Source organism: Cygnus olor, chromosome 1 (genome assembly GCF_009769625.2).
Source record: "Cygnus olor isolate bCygOlo1 chromosome 1, bCygOlo1.pri.v2, whole genome shotgun sequence".
Taxonomy (NCBI): domain Eukaryota; kingdom Metazoa; phylum Chordata; class Aves; order Anseriformes; family Anatidae; genus Cygnus; species Cygnus olor.
In genome coordinates, this window is record NC_049169.1 from 36,517,086 (window position 1) to 36,534,612 (window position 17,527).

A 17,527-nucleotide genomic window follows, 5' to 3' on the forward strand; every position below is an offset into this window, starting at 1 on the left:
TGGCAAAAGATGAATTATGTGCTGGAACAATAGCTGGGTTTTAAAAGGAGTTTATGTGTGGCTTGGCAGGGCTTTGTGCTGGATCCCTCCCTGAGAACCTGCTGGGACTTCCAGCCCGGCACCAGGCAGTTCTGGGTGTATGACTAAGTTCACAAACAAAACTAAACTTTTATCTAAACATCTGGAAAGAGGGTCATTTTCAGGTATTTGAGTATTCAACAGGAAGCCACCTATGCCAGCAGGGTGATGCTAGGCAGGCCAGAGATATATATCTCCCTTTGCTTCTGAAGATCAATAACAAATGCTCTCCCCTCCTGCATTTACACCCACAGTTTCCAAAAAAACTCAGCTGTCCTTACTAGTTACTATAAAATGTGGTGGTTGGAGCATTCACCTGAGAGGTTAAAGATATATATGTGAAGCTGGATCATGACACAAGAAGGAATTCAAGACGCGATGTAGGAAAAAAATCTAAAAGGGTGTGGGGGGTGGTGACAGGGAAGGAGACAGTCCCAGGGTTTGCTTTGCTGTCCTAATAGGAGTCCTGTATTTTATGTGAAATGTTCATTGGACAGGAGCCCTTGCAGAAGGCATCCACAGGTGTCTGCATTAGCCACTGAGCTGGAGAGCAGCTCCCCCACAGAGGCACTAGCACCTGGTGCAGCGTGCTGAGCTCCACGACTTGGGTGGCTGCAAACCTCAGAACCAGATGCTAACAGGTGAAACCCATAAAAACAATCCAAGTGCTTTTTCAAGCTTACCTGGGGAGCAGTAAAGCATCTCCCCTCATCTTCCTTATGCTCTGAGGTGCTCCGAGTTTCAGACCCAGGAAGGGTGTGTAGAGCTCCATGGATGCTAGTCCATTAGGAAGCTGCCAAATAGCATATTCACTTCAGAGATCCCACCCCAAATCTGTTATGCATGTAGGCATTAACCTCAAATTTCAGTGCTGCTTTTCCAGCAGCTGAAATAAAATGCCTTGTCCTGCAGTCCCTGCTCCCTCAGCTGTTTGTGTAGCACTGAGGGGCCACCAGCACCCCCTGCATGTGCTGTGGCATCCCAGGCACAGCCTGAGCACTGACTACCTTCCCCTCTGCCATTTACAAGCCTTTGTTTTAGATTTTCTGGGCTCCAGCTGGATCTGAGAGCTCTGAGCAGCTGTGAAGCTGTATCTGACTAGAATACCGTGACTGCTTTGCCAATGCTAATGAGAGAGAACATAAATGTTTAGGAGATTTGTAGCTGTAGGAGTAAGGTGGCACACAAATTTGAAGCTGAGAATGGTTCTTGTAGGACCAGTATGTTTACCCAGTTCCTTGAAAAGTCTACCAAATAATCTGAGAGCTAAAAATGATTGTTTCGGAGCACTTTCATAGCCGCAGACAATTTTAGCATCTTGTTAATTGCATATTTTGCAGGAACTTTACTTTTGGCTCAGGAAGAGGCCACAAGATGCATTGTTTGTTACTGAAGTTGTAGTCCTGGTGTCCTGCGTGACTTTCTCCAGAAGAGAGGTGCTTCTCAAAACTCTCTGGCTCTTTTCAGTCAAACTCTGATCTTCCAGCTATGCGGTACGTAGGTCTGCTCATGACTACCCTCGCACAGGTTGTCATGGGCTTTAAGCAGTTACTTGCTCAAGGACAAAAGGACAAAACTAATTGTGAAAGACAGTTGTTATCTGTATTTCACAGATGGAGATTTACAAAGTTCTTTGACTGAGGTCACCTAGCTATGTTTCCACGAGAGCAGAGGACTGAACCCAATGCTCTTCAGATCAGAGAAGAGCATGACCACAGTCTAGTTTGCTCTCATTAAAATTTCCATGCATGGCATGGAACAATATATACAGCACAACATTGCTTGATTGTGTTATAATGGGCTCGGTTTAGTAGATTAACTTCTATGGTGCTATGGTGTCTTTTCCTTCATTTAGGATGAAAAGTGAGCTAGAAGCCTGTGCTTCTTTTTATTTATGTATTAATTATTATTATTATTATTATTAATACAAGTTTTTTTAGAAGAGAAAGGGAAGGGGGAGGCTTTTTTTTTTTTTTTTTTTAAGAAATCCTATAGATGAGACCCATCTGGCAAAGACACTTTGCACTCTTACCTCCTGTCTGTGATGGACACCTCACAACTAGTTAACACAAGCACAGCCCTGCTGAGCCTGGACCCACTGTTGTAAAGGGTGCCTTATGAGATTATGGCTTAAAGGTATATGGTTTCTTTGATCTTGTAAAATCTGCATCAGGCTATGGAAGGAAACGTTTGACTTCAGGACTTCTGTTGTTCAGGTATCAAGGTATTTAAATAATTTCCTGTTTTTTTTTTTTTGTTTGTTTGTTTTTAATAATTGTGAGTAGGGGCTGAAATGGATAGAAACCCCACTTAATACTCCAAAGAACTGAAAGAGGCCAGCTTACTGTGGAGTCAGACTTACTCTGTGAATTTGGCTTGGCTGATTTAACTTGAAAATAATAATGCACACAAATAAGAACCTGAACTCCTTCCCCTAGGGTTTCCTGCCCTGATCATTTGCTTGAAGAGACAATTCGCATTTTTCATCTCTCTCAAAACAAATTAGGCCCACATGCCAGCATGACTTAGTGATTATGTAGTAATTACCTTGAATATTTATGCAGGATTTCGGTAGATAAGCTCAGGGTGAGTCATCAGAGGGATTTTATTCTCTTGCACAGTTTAGTCCCTAACTCCTTCTTAAAAACATCTTTTTAAAAACCTCTTCTTAAAAACATAGTTTCTACTGAAATGCCTTCTGCTTGGCTTGAATTTCAACAAGACTTTTATGCTGTCTGCATTATTGTTCTTATTGCAAATGACAATTTTATGAGCCATTCAGTGTTTGAATAACTCTTTTATTTGCATCAGTTAAGACTGTATTTTGATTGAGAGCTACAGACTTTATCTTGGTGTGTTCAATGTGGGCATTAAATCACAGAAATAAGATTTGAATTAGAAGGAAAAGTAAATCAGAACTTAAAAGTAAGACTCTGGCTTTGTATGACCCTCCATATTAAGACAAAAAGAATGTATGTGCCTAATTTGTTTGCCTCAGTCTTCCTGATGTAATTGCACTTCATTTATTTTTGTTGTTTTTTTCTTTAAAAAGTGCAAGACCAAAATTTCATGTTCTAAGTCCAATTTTTGTGTCTCTTCAAATGAATAAGAATTTGTAAATGGTTTCAGATTGCTTCGTTTTTGTTTTGTTTTGTTTTGTTTTCCCAATTCATTGTAAGTTTTCCTTACCTCAGTTCTACTCTGAATCATCAACCATAGGTCTATAGGTCTGGGATGACTTTCTTCCAATTGCTGACAATAAAAAGGAACATTTTATGTCAGCTTGTGACACTCTTTCATAACTGAAGCATGCAGAAAGGCTTATCTCTTTTTTTTTTTGTGCAGGGAAAAAAAATCTGTTCCTTTGACTTTTATTTTTTTTCCAGAGTATAACTGCTACATACCTGCAAATGAAATATATATGCCTGTTTTGCAGCTCCTCAGTGCTGTCACGGTGTGCTGCTAAATTAGTGACCCTGCATTTCTTTTTCCTAAATGAAGCCTCTTTTGCAGCCAGGTTTTCATGGCAGAGCTTGCACACATCTAGGACTAGGTGCCACGTGGCAAGAGCTTTCTCTCCTAGCTGTGCCGAGGGGTTCTCTGCTCTTGCACTCACGCCTGTAACTGTTTAATATGAGAAATGGGGATTTCGTGTGTTTGGTTGCAGCAGAAGAAACCCGAAGTGGCTACTTTTAAACACTGGAAGTACGTGGTCCAGATCATGCCCTGGTGAGCTAGTCTGTGGCAAATTTTCAAGGGAGCTATCTTTGGCTAGTCTTTCAATTTTATTTTTTGACCCATCTACTCTGTTTTGTTTCTCAGTTTCCTTCATTTTCTCACATCTGTTTTTCTCCTTTCTGTGCTCGCTTCCCATGTCGTTATATTCCTTTAATCTCTCCGATTTTCTTTTTTTTTTTTTCTTTTCAACAGCAGTCTCTCTCCCTTTCTCTCCTCTTTCTCTTTCCTTCCTGTTGTTCTTGCCATCCCCCAAACCTGCCTGCTTCTGGCTTTTGTACCCCCACGCCTTCTCCCTCTGTCCTGCTCTGCTGCTGTATTTGGCAGTTGATTTCTGTCAGGCAGCCCAGCCAAAATTGCAGCTAAAGATGGGCTTTTTTTTTTTTTTTTTTTTTGAATCAACTGGACTAGTAATAATTGCAGTTTGTCGCACATTCTCAGTGGGAAATGTTTTGTGAGTAAATCTCAGTCAATCATACTCTGGCACTGGAATAGGCACCTTGTTTAGTCTAGGGGCACTGCAGAAATTGGCCTTACATCTTTGCTTTCAAGCTGCATTTGAGCCCTGTTGTGTAATTGCCATTTGCATGCCAGAGGGATTGCGTAGGGGTGCTACCCAGATCAAAGTTGCATTCATCTGGGCTTGGGTGTATTAGCTGTAATTAGTAATGTAATTTTAGGAGACAATGCCACATTTATAAGGTGAACTGAAACTACAGCAGCACTCCGGCAGAAAAGCAGTGGTGGTGCAGTCTGTTCCTCTCCCAGCAGCAGAAACTAATTGCAGTGGGAGGTATTCATGTTATACACACACAAAAAATCTGACATATTTCCAAACTAGCATGAAACACTAACTGAAATGTAGGTACTTTAGGTTTGTGGCTCTTACCGGTTGGAAAGAACGTGCTGCAAGGAGTGGGTATTTGCTTTGTGCTGGGCAGGGAAATGGGAGGTAAGTGGCCACCTGTCAGAGTGAAAGGCAGTAGGAGTTGGGGGAGGTATTTCAGGTTCCTGTCTGCCTGCTCATCAGCTTGTTGCTGCTCTTCCTCTTCTAAGGACAGTCCTGCTTGGACATTTATTTCTGTGCTCAGAAAATGCCAAGTCACCAAGCCTAGATTTCACCTGTCCATCTATTTAAAAACAAAATATAATAATAATAAAAGTTTGAGTGTTATAAACATTATGGTAGGCAATTTTTTTGCCCTACTATCTCATCTTGCTCCCTTCCCCATCCACTTCCCCATTTTGACACAAATGTCCAGCAAGGAGGGTGGCCAAGACCCTGAGGAAACTCTGCAGTCCTAAGGGGTTATGGTCACTGCAAACCATGGCTGTGTGCAAAGCATGTCACTAATTAATGACAGGTGGGATTAGGAATATTGCACAGCGTGGCAAATCATGGTGAACTTGTGCCTTAATTTGCAGTGGGTCTTGCAAATGAAAAGGTACCCAATGAAGCATGGTTTTTGGACATGCATATCCAAGGGGCTAAATTATCTCAAATTCTAGGTGTCTTCAGGTACAGACATGCAGTAGGAGTTTGGATCTGAGCACTACGTGTGATGCTTTTGCATCCCAAGAATTGAACTGATCTGTGCTATATCTTTAAAACCAAACCAAGTCTGGAGGAATCACTCTGGCTGGGCTTCTCTGACGTGGATAGCTTTTGATCGTCTTGAACTGATCTCCACACAACTAGCAGAACCAGAGCACACACTGAGGGACAGTTCATAGCTGCCTGAGCTCCTGTTACAGATCTCAGACATCAGGGGGTGCAAGGCAGTGTCTGGGTCCAAGTACAGACTGGAGGTACGGATTCTTTCCATCCTTGGAGAATCCACACCTTCCCTGAATGCCTGGACTGGTGTTTGACCACCCTCGTGGTAATTCATGCCCCTCTCCCCCCACACTTACTAACTTGGAATATCCTTTGTTGCAGCTTGTGGCTGCTGCTTCTCGTGTGGCTGTGCACCTCTTGGAGAAGTCTGGCTCCATCCTCTCTGTACCTCCCCTTTCGATGCACCTGCTGGAATGGCAGCAAAGAAGAAAGAGCGAAAGCAAGGAGGGAAAAATGCTTTGTGTTGCTTAAATCTGGTAACGGGACATACTGCTGCAGCAGGAGCAGTGACAGTGAAAAGCCCTCTGAGAGGCCTGGGGCACACTGGGTGTTTTCTGTCCTGGTAGCAGACCAGTGGGAGAAATGGCAGAGGCGCCCAGTTTAACCAGATGTAACTGTGAGCAGACAGGGACAGGGAAGGGGAAATGGCACTGGTTTCATGCACAAGCTGATTTTTAAAATGGGTACGTTTAGTTAGTGCAGAAGTGCTTGTGGACTGGGCTTTTGCTCTCCGCTGAATGCACCAAACCTAACATAAAGACAGAAATATATTGGACTGATGTTCTTCCCTGAATATGCAATAAAATATGGGGGGAAAAAAAAGAAAAGGAACTAAGAAAAATGACCGTTATTAAAAATCAGGTTTTCTAAGAAAAAAAAAAGATACAATTTATTACTTTTGTACACAGATGTATCACTATACCAACGTGAAACAAATTATTTTAATTTAATTGCAATAACATTTTAATCTACTTATTGTTTTGGAATTTGTATTTACAATTGTAAGCTTTCAATTCAAAAGCCCGACACTTCGCTTTTTTTGTTTTCAATGCGCTGTCTCACATGATTGTGACTCAGTAAGGTTTATTACTCAATTATAAATGTTTTCCTTTCGCAAAGACTCACTGGTGGTAGAGGTATTTACGTAACCCAGGCAATTTGGAACTTACTTGGGGTCTGCAGTAAAATGCTCAGCCAAATGGTTTTGACAGTAAAAGGAACCTCCTTTTTTTTTTTTTTTTTTTTTTTTTTAATGGGTAGATCACAATGGTGGCTGAGAAATCTTTGTTGCTCCCTTTTCTCCCATCAGCAACACTCATATCCAGGCTGAATAAATCCTTCGACGGCATTCTTTGCTCGTGGCTGTTTGATGTGCTTCCAGCAGCTTCAAACACAGGAGGCATCCAAACTGCAAAGAGCCAAAATGGCAGAAACGCCACTGTGGCAGGAGCCTCGAACAGCAGCGGGGCAGGCTGGCAGCACCTTTCAGGACTGAAGATGCTCACCCAGCAGGCAAGGGGGTTTCTGAATCCCTCTGCTCCTCCGTGACGTGGCAGTGCTTGGAGTGCCTTTCTTAGCTTGGACTTTATTAAGCTGCTCCAAACCAACAAGCCAAGCTCCCCACCAGCATTTGACCACTGTGCCAAGAGGAAAATAATGAGGCCAAAAGCACTGCACAGCAGAAACATGTGGGACTACAAAGAAGTTGGGATTGCCAGAGAGTCCGTCACGGTCATGTCAGGGAGTTAGGGATGATGCTACTGCAGTGTTTGTTGAGGCTGGTGGAGGAGATATGTGGCTGGTGGCTGTGAGCACCTTCCTTGGACAAACAGCGATACCTCTGATCAGCTTTGGCCACTTCTGAGTGCCACAGGAGGTTGGGGAGCCCAGCTCAGCTGGCTAGAGGGCAGCCACATGCCTCCAGGGTTGATGCCGTCACTTCTTTCCGAGCCCTCAGCTGGCTGCAGCACATTGATGTCCCCAGAAACCAAGGATGCCCCCAGCAAGTCTCCTTTTGGCCACTTTCTCCTTCTGCTTGCCGAGCCTGCTTTCCTTCAGCCCTTGTCTTTCTCCTTTGCTTGGTCCTCTGACTTCAGAACGTGGCTTTCCTTTTTAGTTCCCTTCTGTGTTTATTCTGGGCCAAACTGCCCGCATACTGGATGAGGATGCTTCTGAGTGGAGTGACTTAGGAGTTTTGAATAAAACAGCTCTTGTTGAAAATGCTGGTTTATCAAAAACAACTTTTTATTTCCCATAAGAATGTGGGCTTTTTTTTTTCCGGATAAAAGTGTCTATAGGAAGCATTTCTTGAAACCCAGAAGACTAAAAGCAGACCCTTGCCAAGGACTAGAGAATTTGAGGATGAGTGAAGAGAGTCATTGTTTCTTGCTGTTCGTCCCAGACTCTTTCTTCATTTCTTATGCCTGCATAATGGGAAGTACATGAGGTTTGCTACTGCCCCTGCTGAACTGTGGTGTGGATAGACTTTGTCTTCCTCAGCTAGCATTCTGTCACCTTTCAAGAGGGAAAAATTCATTTAAAAACAAAAATCCCAAGTAAGAAACCTCAAATAATTGTAGGAAACCACCACAGAGGTATACAATATCCAGCTGAAGACCTTGTTGAAAACCGAACAGATTATGCTTCTTATATGTGGTTAAACTGTGCCATTAATGTTAAAACTGTTCAAAGCACAAAATAAATTCTGATTTTTTTCTGTCAAAGTTTGTGGTTCGATGTTCACACATTCTAGGCTCCAGTTAAATGATTTACTGTACAATTTAATGTCTTTCAGCTGTCACTTGCATAAAAGAGATCCCTTGAATGATCTGCCAGCAAATGAAGGCAACACTTGTCCAGGGTGGAGGTTAGCCAGGCCTGGAAAACCCAACTTGCCAAGATATGCAGAAGCAATCACGTCAGCCACCATGACCCATACGTGGAACCCAGAAAACATACGTGGTGGTACACAGCCACACGGCTGTGATCAGATCTGCAAAAACACTTCATTTAAAATACACTGAGCCTTTCACTCTCTCTTTGCAGTGGTTCATACTGTAGGCATGCTGCTATTCTTTGTCCTTCTTTTGAACTTTTCCCTGTTCCTGAGCTTCAAATGGTGTGATTTTTTGAAGTTTTTCTCAAAATTCCTTCACAAAAGCTTTTTAAAATCCCGATTCTCACATACCAGCATATGGAGGAGAAACAGTTACCATGGGACTGTGAAAAACATACCTCAGGAGCTCAGGAGCAAGGGAGGAAATAAAAAAGCCATGGGTCTTCAGAAATTACACGTTCTGTTGTTTGGCACTTTAGGTTCTTGGCTTTGCCACTAGCTGGGGTGCTGCCGTGCCTCTTGTGCACAGGGCGTGGGGGCAGGAGCAACACCCGGCAGTGACCCCAGCCACCGACCTGCTCCATCCACCTCTGGGACGTGGCAGCAGCTCTGCAACGCGGGGCAGCACTGCCCTGACGTGCTCTGCAGGACAGAGGGAGGAGAATGAGGAAGTCATGTGAAACCGAAGAGTACACCTGGATTGGGATTTGGCCCTAGTTCTGGGATTATTAACCATTTAGTACATTTATGGCCAGCACGAGCTATTAGACGAAAGCTCAGAGTAGGTGACCATGGGGTGGGAAGAACCAGAACCTTGTCTGGTGTCTACTACTCAGGTGATGCAGAATCTGCCTCTGTGCCAGGTAAAACCTAATGGTTACCAAATTCACAGTGAAACACGTGTACCCTGGATCCACTATGAAATTTGTTTAGGTTCAGTCTTTCAGCCCCACTGGATGCTTTTGGAGTTATCTTGCGAGTAGCTGAGGAGTGTGGCTAAAATACCTGCTAAGGATCTCCCTCTTTCTGATGATCTGCTGGAGGGCTGGTTGAGGTCGCTTACCTGGCAGAAAACTGCTTTTCTCTTGTGAGGATGGACTGTGGGGTGGAGGAGAGACCTCTCTTCTAACAGCAGGGAGCTATGTGGCCAGCTTTGCCAGTCCTGTTGAATTGTGTTCAGAGTCTGTCACTCTGACACGCTTCCCCATGATTCTGAATAGCTCTTGCTGCTTTCTTCTCAATTCTCATAAATTTTCCAGGATCTCTTTTGAAATATGGGTACTGGAAGCAGATTTTTTCTTCCCTGGGACTAGCGGAACACCTCTTTAATAACAACATCTGGTTAGGATCTTTAATCGTGTCTGTCACAGAAAATTACATCAACATCGCTGCAAGGTCCTCTCTTGCCCTTTCATGTGAGCAATGATTCAGTACGGTATGAAAAAGAAGAGAGCCACTGTCAGATCACCACTGCTGCTGCTTTGATGGGTAGCTCAGCTGGGAGAGCTCTGTTAAGCTGGGGAAAGCGGGCAGGATCGCACAGCTCAAGGATCTGGGATGAGCTCAAGGACAGTGGCCAACACAGCAGTCCCAGAACGGCTTGCAAGTCAAACAAATGTTCATGCATTCAGCAGAAGTCACTTCTAGGCTCCAAATACATCCCATAAAAGAGCCAAGTCAGGTTTGTGCCGTGCAGCTGTGCTGTCAGATCCAAAGCAACGAGGCAGCAGCTTTATAGCTACACTCCAGCTTCACAGCAAAATTGAAGTAACACTGTTGTATTCTCTTTTTATAAGAGGAGAAAGCCTCAGTGGAGTGTTACACAGTGGATAGGAAGGTGGCATTAATAACAGAGAAGGTTATAATTAATATATATAATTAGCTTGCAAGGTTTTGAAAAGAACCCCTCCTTCCCCTTTTTCAAAGGGACATTCATTATCTTTTAGGGACCTTACTTGTTGAGCTAAGTAAGATGGACAATGCATATCTCTCAATTAGCCACTTTTTTCCTTGTAATCTCTATTTTCTGGGAAGCTGGAGGGGACGCATACAAAAACTTATTTATTTATTTACTTATTTTTTTTTCTAGGAGACGATTGCAGAGTTAAACAGAAATGTGGGATTTCACATTCCTCTTTCCATCAAGATGTGGCATGCAGCAGGTCTTTTATCTTAAACTCTTCCAGAACAACCTTCGCAATGGATCTGAGAGTACTGCAGCATAGCCGGAGCTGTTACATGAGGACACGTCAAATCCACTTAAAAAGTGAAGAAGAATCTAAATATTTAACTACCCTCCTGTCTCTTTTCAGGTACTTTCTGCACTCAGCAGCTCAGCCATTTGATTTACGTGATTGTGTGACTCATTTGCTTCAGAGAAGGCTGGTCTCTCTCAAGCAGAACAGACTCGTCTGAGCGATCAAAACCTATTGCAGTCAAAATACAAACCAACAAACTATTTTCTTATTGTCCCCTAAATCGCCAAGGAAACGCCACATTCAAGGCATTCTGCTGGCCACATGGTTGCTGCTCTCTCTGCTTGTGGGTGGTCCACGAGGTGCTCAAAGCTGCTGCAGTACCATGGTACTGCTGGGGAAAAGTGCAGTCAAAGGCAGTGTCACTGCAGTACCAAGTGGCTTCTCCTAACAGGCAGGAGTGGGGACTTCTGAGCATATGCAGTTCTGGTGGATTTTCTGTTACCTCGGGTCAATCTGACTTTTGTTCCTGTTATTTACTTGAAGTTACTGAGATTTAACTCAAAAAAAAAAAAAAAAAGGAGTAGTAGAGTGAGGAAACCTAAATCAAATGTTTGGTATTAATAAATAATGCATTGTAAAGATGTCCAGGCACAGCTATAGAGGCCCACAAGGTTTATGGTGATCCCAGTTTCAGCTCTTTGGTGGCAACAAAGCCGCGTTTGCTTCCAGAGCATCAGCGCACCCACCTCACCTGGGGGTGCTGTGGGACTCCATAGGGCACTGGGAAGTTCTTGCTCCCACTGATCTCAAAGAAACCCAGAAAAGGGAAAAAACAACAATAACAACAATCACCTGGAAAACCCTCACACCATATTGCCAGATGAATCAGTTTAGCCAATGATATCTGAAACATCGATAATTTTGGAGGGAAGAAAGTGTCAAACTAGGTCAGCATTTCAACTGTACTTCCAACACAGTATGAGCTGGCCTCTCTGTTCAGGGATAAAATCCTCCAAAGATACACCAGGAAAGCAAGTGTTAGAAGGGATTTATAAGGATGTTTTTCATAAGCATCTAAACTGCCCATGAGCTGTGGCTTGGCCAGACATGGTATGCGTGTTAAACCCTGTGAAACATTCACATTTCCATGGAAAGATTTGTGCAACAAGGCTGTTCGTGTCTTCTGATGGGTTATCTGGAAAGGGATTAAGATACACTTTCTGCAATTAGTATAAATAACAGAATACGTTGCTTTAATTCAAAAAGATAGAGTGCTTTAAAAATATATAAAAACTTTAAATTGTGATGCTTCATTTGAATTAATATCATGTGGATGTTGTGAACTATAGAAAGTCACAGGTAAGCAGTAAATCTGCTCAGCTCTGCAGGCAAGCCTTTTCCAAACCCCGCTGTTCCCCTGCCCTGCTGCTCTCTGTGCTTCAGAAAGTAACCTGAAGGAGTAGAGCACCTGGCTTCGGGTTTGGCTACACACCTTTCTAAACTCTCTTAACAAAGACAGGTATCTTTCCTCTCCACTTTCTGCTGTGATAAGCACCTGTTTAAGAGCATACAAGAGTTTGCATGGCACCATGGGGCAAGCAAGGAGCAGAGCTCCAGTGGAAACTTGGCCCTGGGAGCCACGCAGGGATTTCATGCAACCACCCTGTCAGAGCTGCAACAATGGATCAACTGCAACTGGGACTCATTTACTTGACAGGCTTTTTGTTTGTTTGTTTGTTTGTTTAACTAGCTGCTGTTGCGTTGCTGCACCTGAAAACATCCTCTGAGGAAATGGTGCTGGTGCAGTTGAGAGCTGGAGAAGGTACTGCTGGTCGAATCATGATCAATGATTATGGTAGAAAATTTCTGCGTGGGAAGTTGATGTAATTTAAGAAAAATAGTTGTGTTACAGTGCACACGCACTGGGAATCTTTGAGGATCATTTTTTTCTTTTTGTAACATTTCTGACCATATTCTACATTTGAGTAATGGTCTTTCCCAAAATCAGTGGTGAAAATAGAAAAACAAAGCAACAGCACTTAGTGTCTCTGGAGCAAATAACAAAACAAATTATTCAGTTTCAAAGAATACACTTGTTATTTTTAAAGAAGCGCTTTCTAAGAAATTGACGGGATCAGGAAAAGTTCAGCCAAAATTTCTGATGAATCCTAAGTCAGAAATTTCTGCATTTTTTCCTGCCATGTGTGACCGATCTCTTCAGCCAATCTTTGTCTCACGAAGAGCAAAAAGCTGGAAAATGTGACTTCTGAATTTACAGACAGCTCCTGGAGCACCCCTGGAAGCACAGAGCAGTAGGCATGTTTTCTGTTCAGGACAAATCATTCAGTCCTTTAATAAATCGTTGAATTTGCAAACATGAGGATAAATACACCAGCGTGAGGAAGAACGAAGCGGATTAAAAACAGACATGCCTTGCAAGTGTTTGTTTGTTTACCAGTGTGTTGGACACTCAGCTGAACCAGACTTGTATTTCAAGATAACTTCTCTTCATGGAAACATCACTGGACCCAGAGGAGTCACTTGTCCCATGTAGTGGATGGTGGTTGCACATTTAACCTCATCCTAGTATTAATCTCTTTCTTACATTGCTTTTCATTTAAAAAAAAATCATTTTCGCCCCCCAAAATATTTCCTTTTTTATTTTCTTCTTCCCTGGTTTTCATCACCCAAGTGTCTTCTCCTGTGCCTCAGGCTCCCCGTCTTTTACTTTCTTAGGACTCTAAGAGGGAGCTTTTGGGAGAGCACTGACTTAGGGCAGCAGCTGGGCTCCTCTCCTGCCCTGCAGGAGAAGCCCTGGTCACACCAGTGCCTGGTGTTTTGCCCTCTTGCCTGCAGATACAGCCAATGATCCTTTCCAAAGGAGAGCTGATGTGGTGAGGAGAGGTCCACAGGCTGCAAGGGCAGAGGTAAGAGAAGAGGGGGGTGCTCTGGGGACTGAGGTTTGCTCCTCAAGCCCCTCCACAGCACAGCAATGTCACCCAAGCACCCCGTGCCCCAGCCAGCCCCTGGCAGGCCGGAGAGGTGCCGAGGGTCCTGTGGGAGGCACAGGTCCAGGGTTGGGCTGGAGGTCATGGCTTTGGGGTCCACCAGCCATAACAGCCACACATCTACGCCAGGGAAGCTCCTTCTGCTGCAAACCAGAGCTTCCCCACTCATGTTTCTCCCTGAACTGGACCCAGAGGGCACCGAGGGGTGTTCTCCTGTGGGACCAGGCTCGTAGGGTCACATCTGCAGCCACAACACAGGAAGGCTGTGTAAGAACGGCCCCTCAGAGAGCTGACCTTCCTCTCGGGCCAAAGCATGTCCTTTGCATTGGCCGGTGGGCCCATTGCTTAAATAAGACCAGCAAGATCAGGCTAATAAACTGGTCTTTTCCCTTTGTATCTCAAAACCTTTCACTCATTAAGATTGATTTTGTGCCCAAAATTCTGTGTATTTCTTTATTCATGTTCCTCCCAGACAATAAGGCTCCCAGAACTGCAGTATAGCAAGGGTCAATATTTATTTGTTGAATGAATGTTGTTCTTCAGCATGGAAAGTACCATCTGCATTGCCCTCTGTCCACATCACACTACAAATGGCCTGTGTCTGTCACAGGATGGAGCACCCAGACCTTACGGAGACTGAGCATACCACAACATGAGAGCATCACCCTGGGATAGCAAACATCACCGGGGATGGACAATTTCCTCCTTTTCTGCCTTTCCAAGGCAGCACTTGAAAGGAAGCCTATAGAGCAAGTGAAAACTGAGTCTCCACATCTGAGACTCTGCTTGAGAGCCTCAAACAAGGACACAACCAGGCCAAAACATGGCTCTTCTGGATGTGCAATGCCCAATGCCAGCGCCCAACAGCACTGCCATTGAGACTGGTGCAGTAAAACCAGCAGCAGGGAAGAGGGGACGGGGAAACCAGTCCATGCCTGGTTTATGAGAGTCCTCTGGGGAAGCCATTATCCCAAACCAGTGCTGATGAGACTGGAGCAGGCCCCGCAGAGCAGTACTTGAAAAACTACAGCAGCATCTTTATATTATACATAACTGTCAGTATAAAAAAGTTTATTACATAAGAGCTGTTTTGTTTACAATATATTATATTGCTTCAAGCCAATGCAAAAAGTTCATACATTATAGTTCTATTTTGTTTTAAATATATTATATTGCTTACATGGCACTGCCGCAGTGTATTTTTAATACACAACACTTTGCAAAACTGTAAGGCCAAAAATAATGCTGAATTGAGTAGTTCAGTTTTTAAATTAGGTAACATTTATTTATTTTTCTTAGGGAAAAGTCTAAATACATAATAGCAAAAATGTAAAAGGCAACTTTCCTTTGACTTAGGCAAGCTAAATCTGCAGTCACTGAAATGATTCAGGTTAGCGTCTAGGAGGTTTTCTGCTTGAATATTGTTACTTAATTTTTGGAAAATGTTATATTGCAGGTATATAATAAAAACAAATGCAATTTAAACATAACCAAAGTATAGTACAAAACACCATCCAAAGCACTGACAGAAGAAGCCTATATAATCATGCTATAGAAGTATTTATAAAACTTAAAAAGAGCAGTAAATATCAGCTCAGTGGTTTATAATGAAGCTAATAAAATTCCAGCCAGTAATCTTAACTGTAGTGAACAGCGTTTTAACATCCCATCCATGAAAGGTTAATGAAGGCTATGAACTTTGTGTAACACGAACCATTTCAGATGTTGGAGTTCACCAGATATAATTGGATTCGGGTGGAGCGTGCCTCTCCTCCGCCTTTTTGGGTGAAGGCGTGTGCTGCCTCTGCTTGGTGCCGGCCGGCCTCAGGGCGCTCAGACCGCTGGCTCCATACCCTGGAAAATTACCCAGCTCAAGAGAAAAGAAACCACAGAGGCAGCCTCATGATGCGCTGCTAATATTTGAAGTGGAAATGGTCCCCCTGCTTGAAGAACGACTCCTGTTGCATCTCACACCCATGCGGTCCCTTCCCCATCCTCTCCCTGGCCCTGGAAAGCACAGGATGTTGTCGGGCAGGCTTAACCCCAAAAGACCAGGACCATCAGCCCTCTCAGGCTGTCAGCCGGCCACAGGTTCACACCTGCACAGACCGCAGCAGTGTGTACATCAGCCATGAGCCCCAGCAAGCACTACGGGTCACCTTGAGCATCGCTCTGGGTTCAACCTGCATTAGGCATGTGAGCTTTGCTTTGTCTTATAGCAGGACACAAAAAGAAAGAACAGCAGCAACAGTAAGCACCTAGGGGGAAGAAAGTAGTCTGAAACAGGCTTAGCAGAGCTGGTTTATGTTGAAAGTAAAAACAAACAATAAATATGGAATTCAAAGTATCCTGTTGTCATTATTCATAGTGTCATTTACTCATCTCACTTGGTAAAGCTTGTATAAATGACTATGAAATCCTGAGTCCCAGGTTCAGTTTTCTTAACCACTTCTCTTTAAGAAAATAGCTTCACTGAGCAGCCATTCATTTGATATAAACAGGAACTTTTTAAGATGGTCCTTCTAAACCGTGATGTTAATCCCCATGTGAACTGCCGTCCCACAGAGAATTGAATGTGCCCTTTAAGCCTTACATAGGTACTTAAAATGGAGGTAAATTTTACCCTGATGGTCTATTTTCAGTGTCTTTGCTGAATACAGAGAGTTTTGCAGTGCTAAATGCCGGAGGTCTGTGCCCAAACTCCATGTAATGAAGGTTTTAAAACCTCGGAGCTAGCAATAATGTGCAACTACTGAATCTTCCTAATAGTGCAGTGGAGCTCTGTATTTTGTTTTTGGTTCACAGACAATTACTTCTTTGGTGCTGTTCATTCCTAGTACATAATTTTTTCACTTGCTATCTCAGTTCTTTATAACAATAGTATTACAGGAAGAAAAAGTGTATATTGAACTTATGAATTGAAGTCTGTATTGATTTCCATGTAACCTTTTTTCTAACCATAACTTATACTGATGGTATTCCTCCTTCAGAGAATGACATAAATAATTAAATACAGGCCTACTAGCTAACAGCAGAAAAACAGACTCCCCAAATGTAATTTTCATGGCATAATTCATTTCAGTTAGTTAATACTCAATTTTACTGAAACAACTACATATATTCTGATACATTTTAACACGATACACATCACAGGCATCAACAGCGTTTAATAAAAAAGATCATTCTGTTGATGCTGCCATGTAAGATTTACATTTCTTACGCCTAGATGGTGCATTTTATAGCTGCAAAATATTGCAAAGTTTTTTATCATTACTACTGAATACATTAAATGTGAATAGTTTGCCAACAGTGCTTAAGATAAATGTTAATCCCTCATCGGAAAATGTATGGAATGTCTCTTGAAGATTTGCTTATAAAGCCCTATTGCATATCAAATATAAAATTAAGTCTGAGTTTGTTACTGGATATATCCAACTATATTTCAAACAATTTTATAGTGCTGTCTTAAATCCAATGAAATGATCAGTTGCCCCATTAGATATCAAATAAGCACAACAGAAATTGATTTTAAGGACTTCAACCTTGCTTTGAGACAATATATTTCAGAGTCTGTGGAGCACGAATGGGGAAGTGTAGAAGAAAACATGAAAGATGGTAAGCATAGTTTTTGCAAAAGCCTAAAAATTTTCCCCCAGGTTTCTAAAGAACACTTAATTTTTTTGTAAGTTTAAATGGGCTTTAAGACCTGATGGAGCTGTATGCATAAAAATGCCTGTCTGATGCTTTAAAGCCATCTGGCTTTACTGAGGAGTACTGAGGGACTTCCAACCCACCCTGCACCACAGGTGGAAGACACAGGAGGTCACGCAGAGGCCTGGCTGACACCAGGCTCTAGACCTTCTGATACAGAAAGAAAGGAAGGGCCAGCTTTGTAAAACAATTTTAAACTGTTCTGAGTGTGTTTTTTTAAAGTAGTTAGCATTATGGAGAATTGAAAATCTCTGTTTTATTGTTGGGATTAAAGATGAAGAGAAAAGGGGAGGGTGGTGTTATTGATGATGGTGGAAAGGCTCTGGAAGCCGCCATTTTTGTG

The 17,527-nt window shown here is 42.9% G+C and overlaps 1 protein-coding gene and 1 long non-coding RNA gene across 4 annotated transcripts in view; one reads left to right on the forward strand and one right to left on the reverse strand.

Annotated features, from left to right (window-relative positions):
• The first annotated feature begins 773 nt into the window (after positions 1–773).
• Positions 774–9,041, forward strand: LOC121067726. Of its 3 annotated transcripts, none has more exons than XR_005818422.1 (4): positions 774–807; positions 1,419–1,571; positions 5,753–5,907; positions 6,741–9,041. It is a non-coding gene; the product is annotated as an uncharacterized LOC121067726 (long non-coding RNA). The 3 variants fall into 3 exon arrangements; XR_005818418.1 differs by having other exon boundaries at positions 794–914; XR_005818419.1 differs by lacking the exon at positions 774–807 and adding an exon at positions 960–1,298.
• A 5,478-nt stretch (positions 9,042–14,519) lies between these two features.
• The window catches only part of WIF1 (WNT inhibitory factor 1), a 40,096-nt gene continuing 37,088 nt past the window's right edge, over positions 14,520–17,527 (reverse strand). Inside the window, exon 10 of the mRNA XM_040552572.1 lies at positions 14,520–15,327. Coding sequence (XP_040408506.1) covers positions 15,206–15,327 — 122 coding nt within the window. The 3' untranslated portion in view covers positions 14,520–15,205. The remainder of the gene's footprint in view (positions 15,328–17,527) is intronic.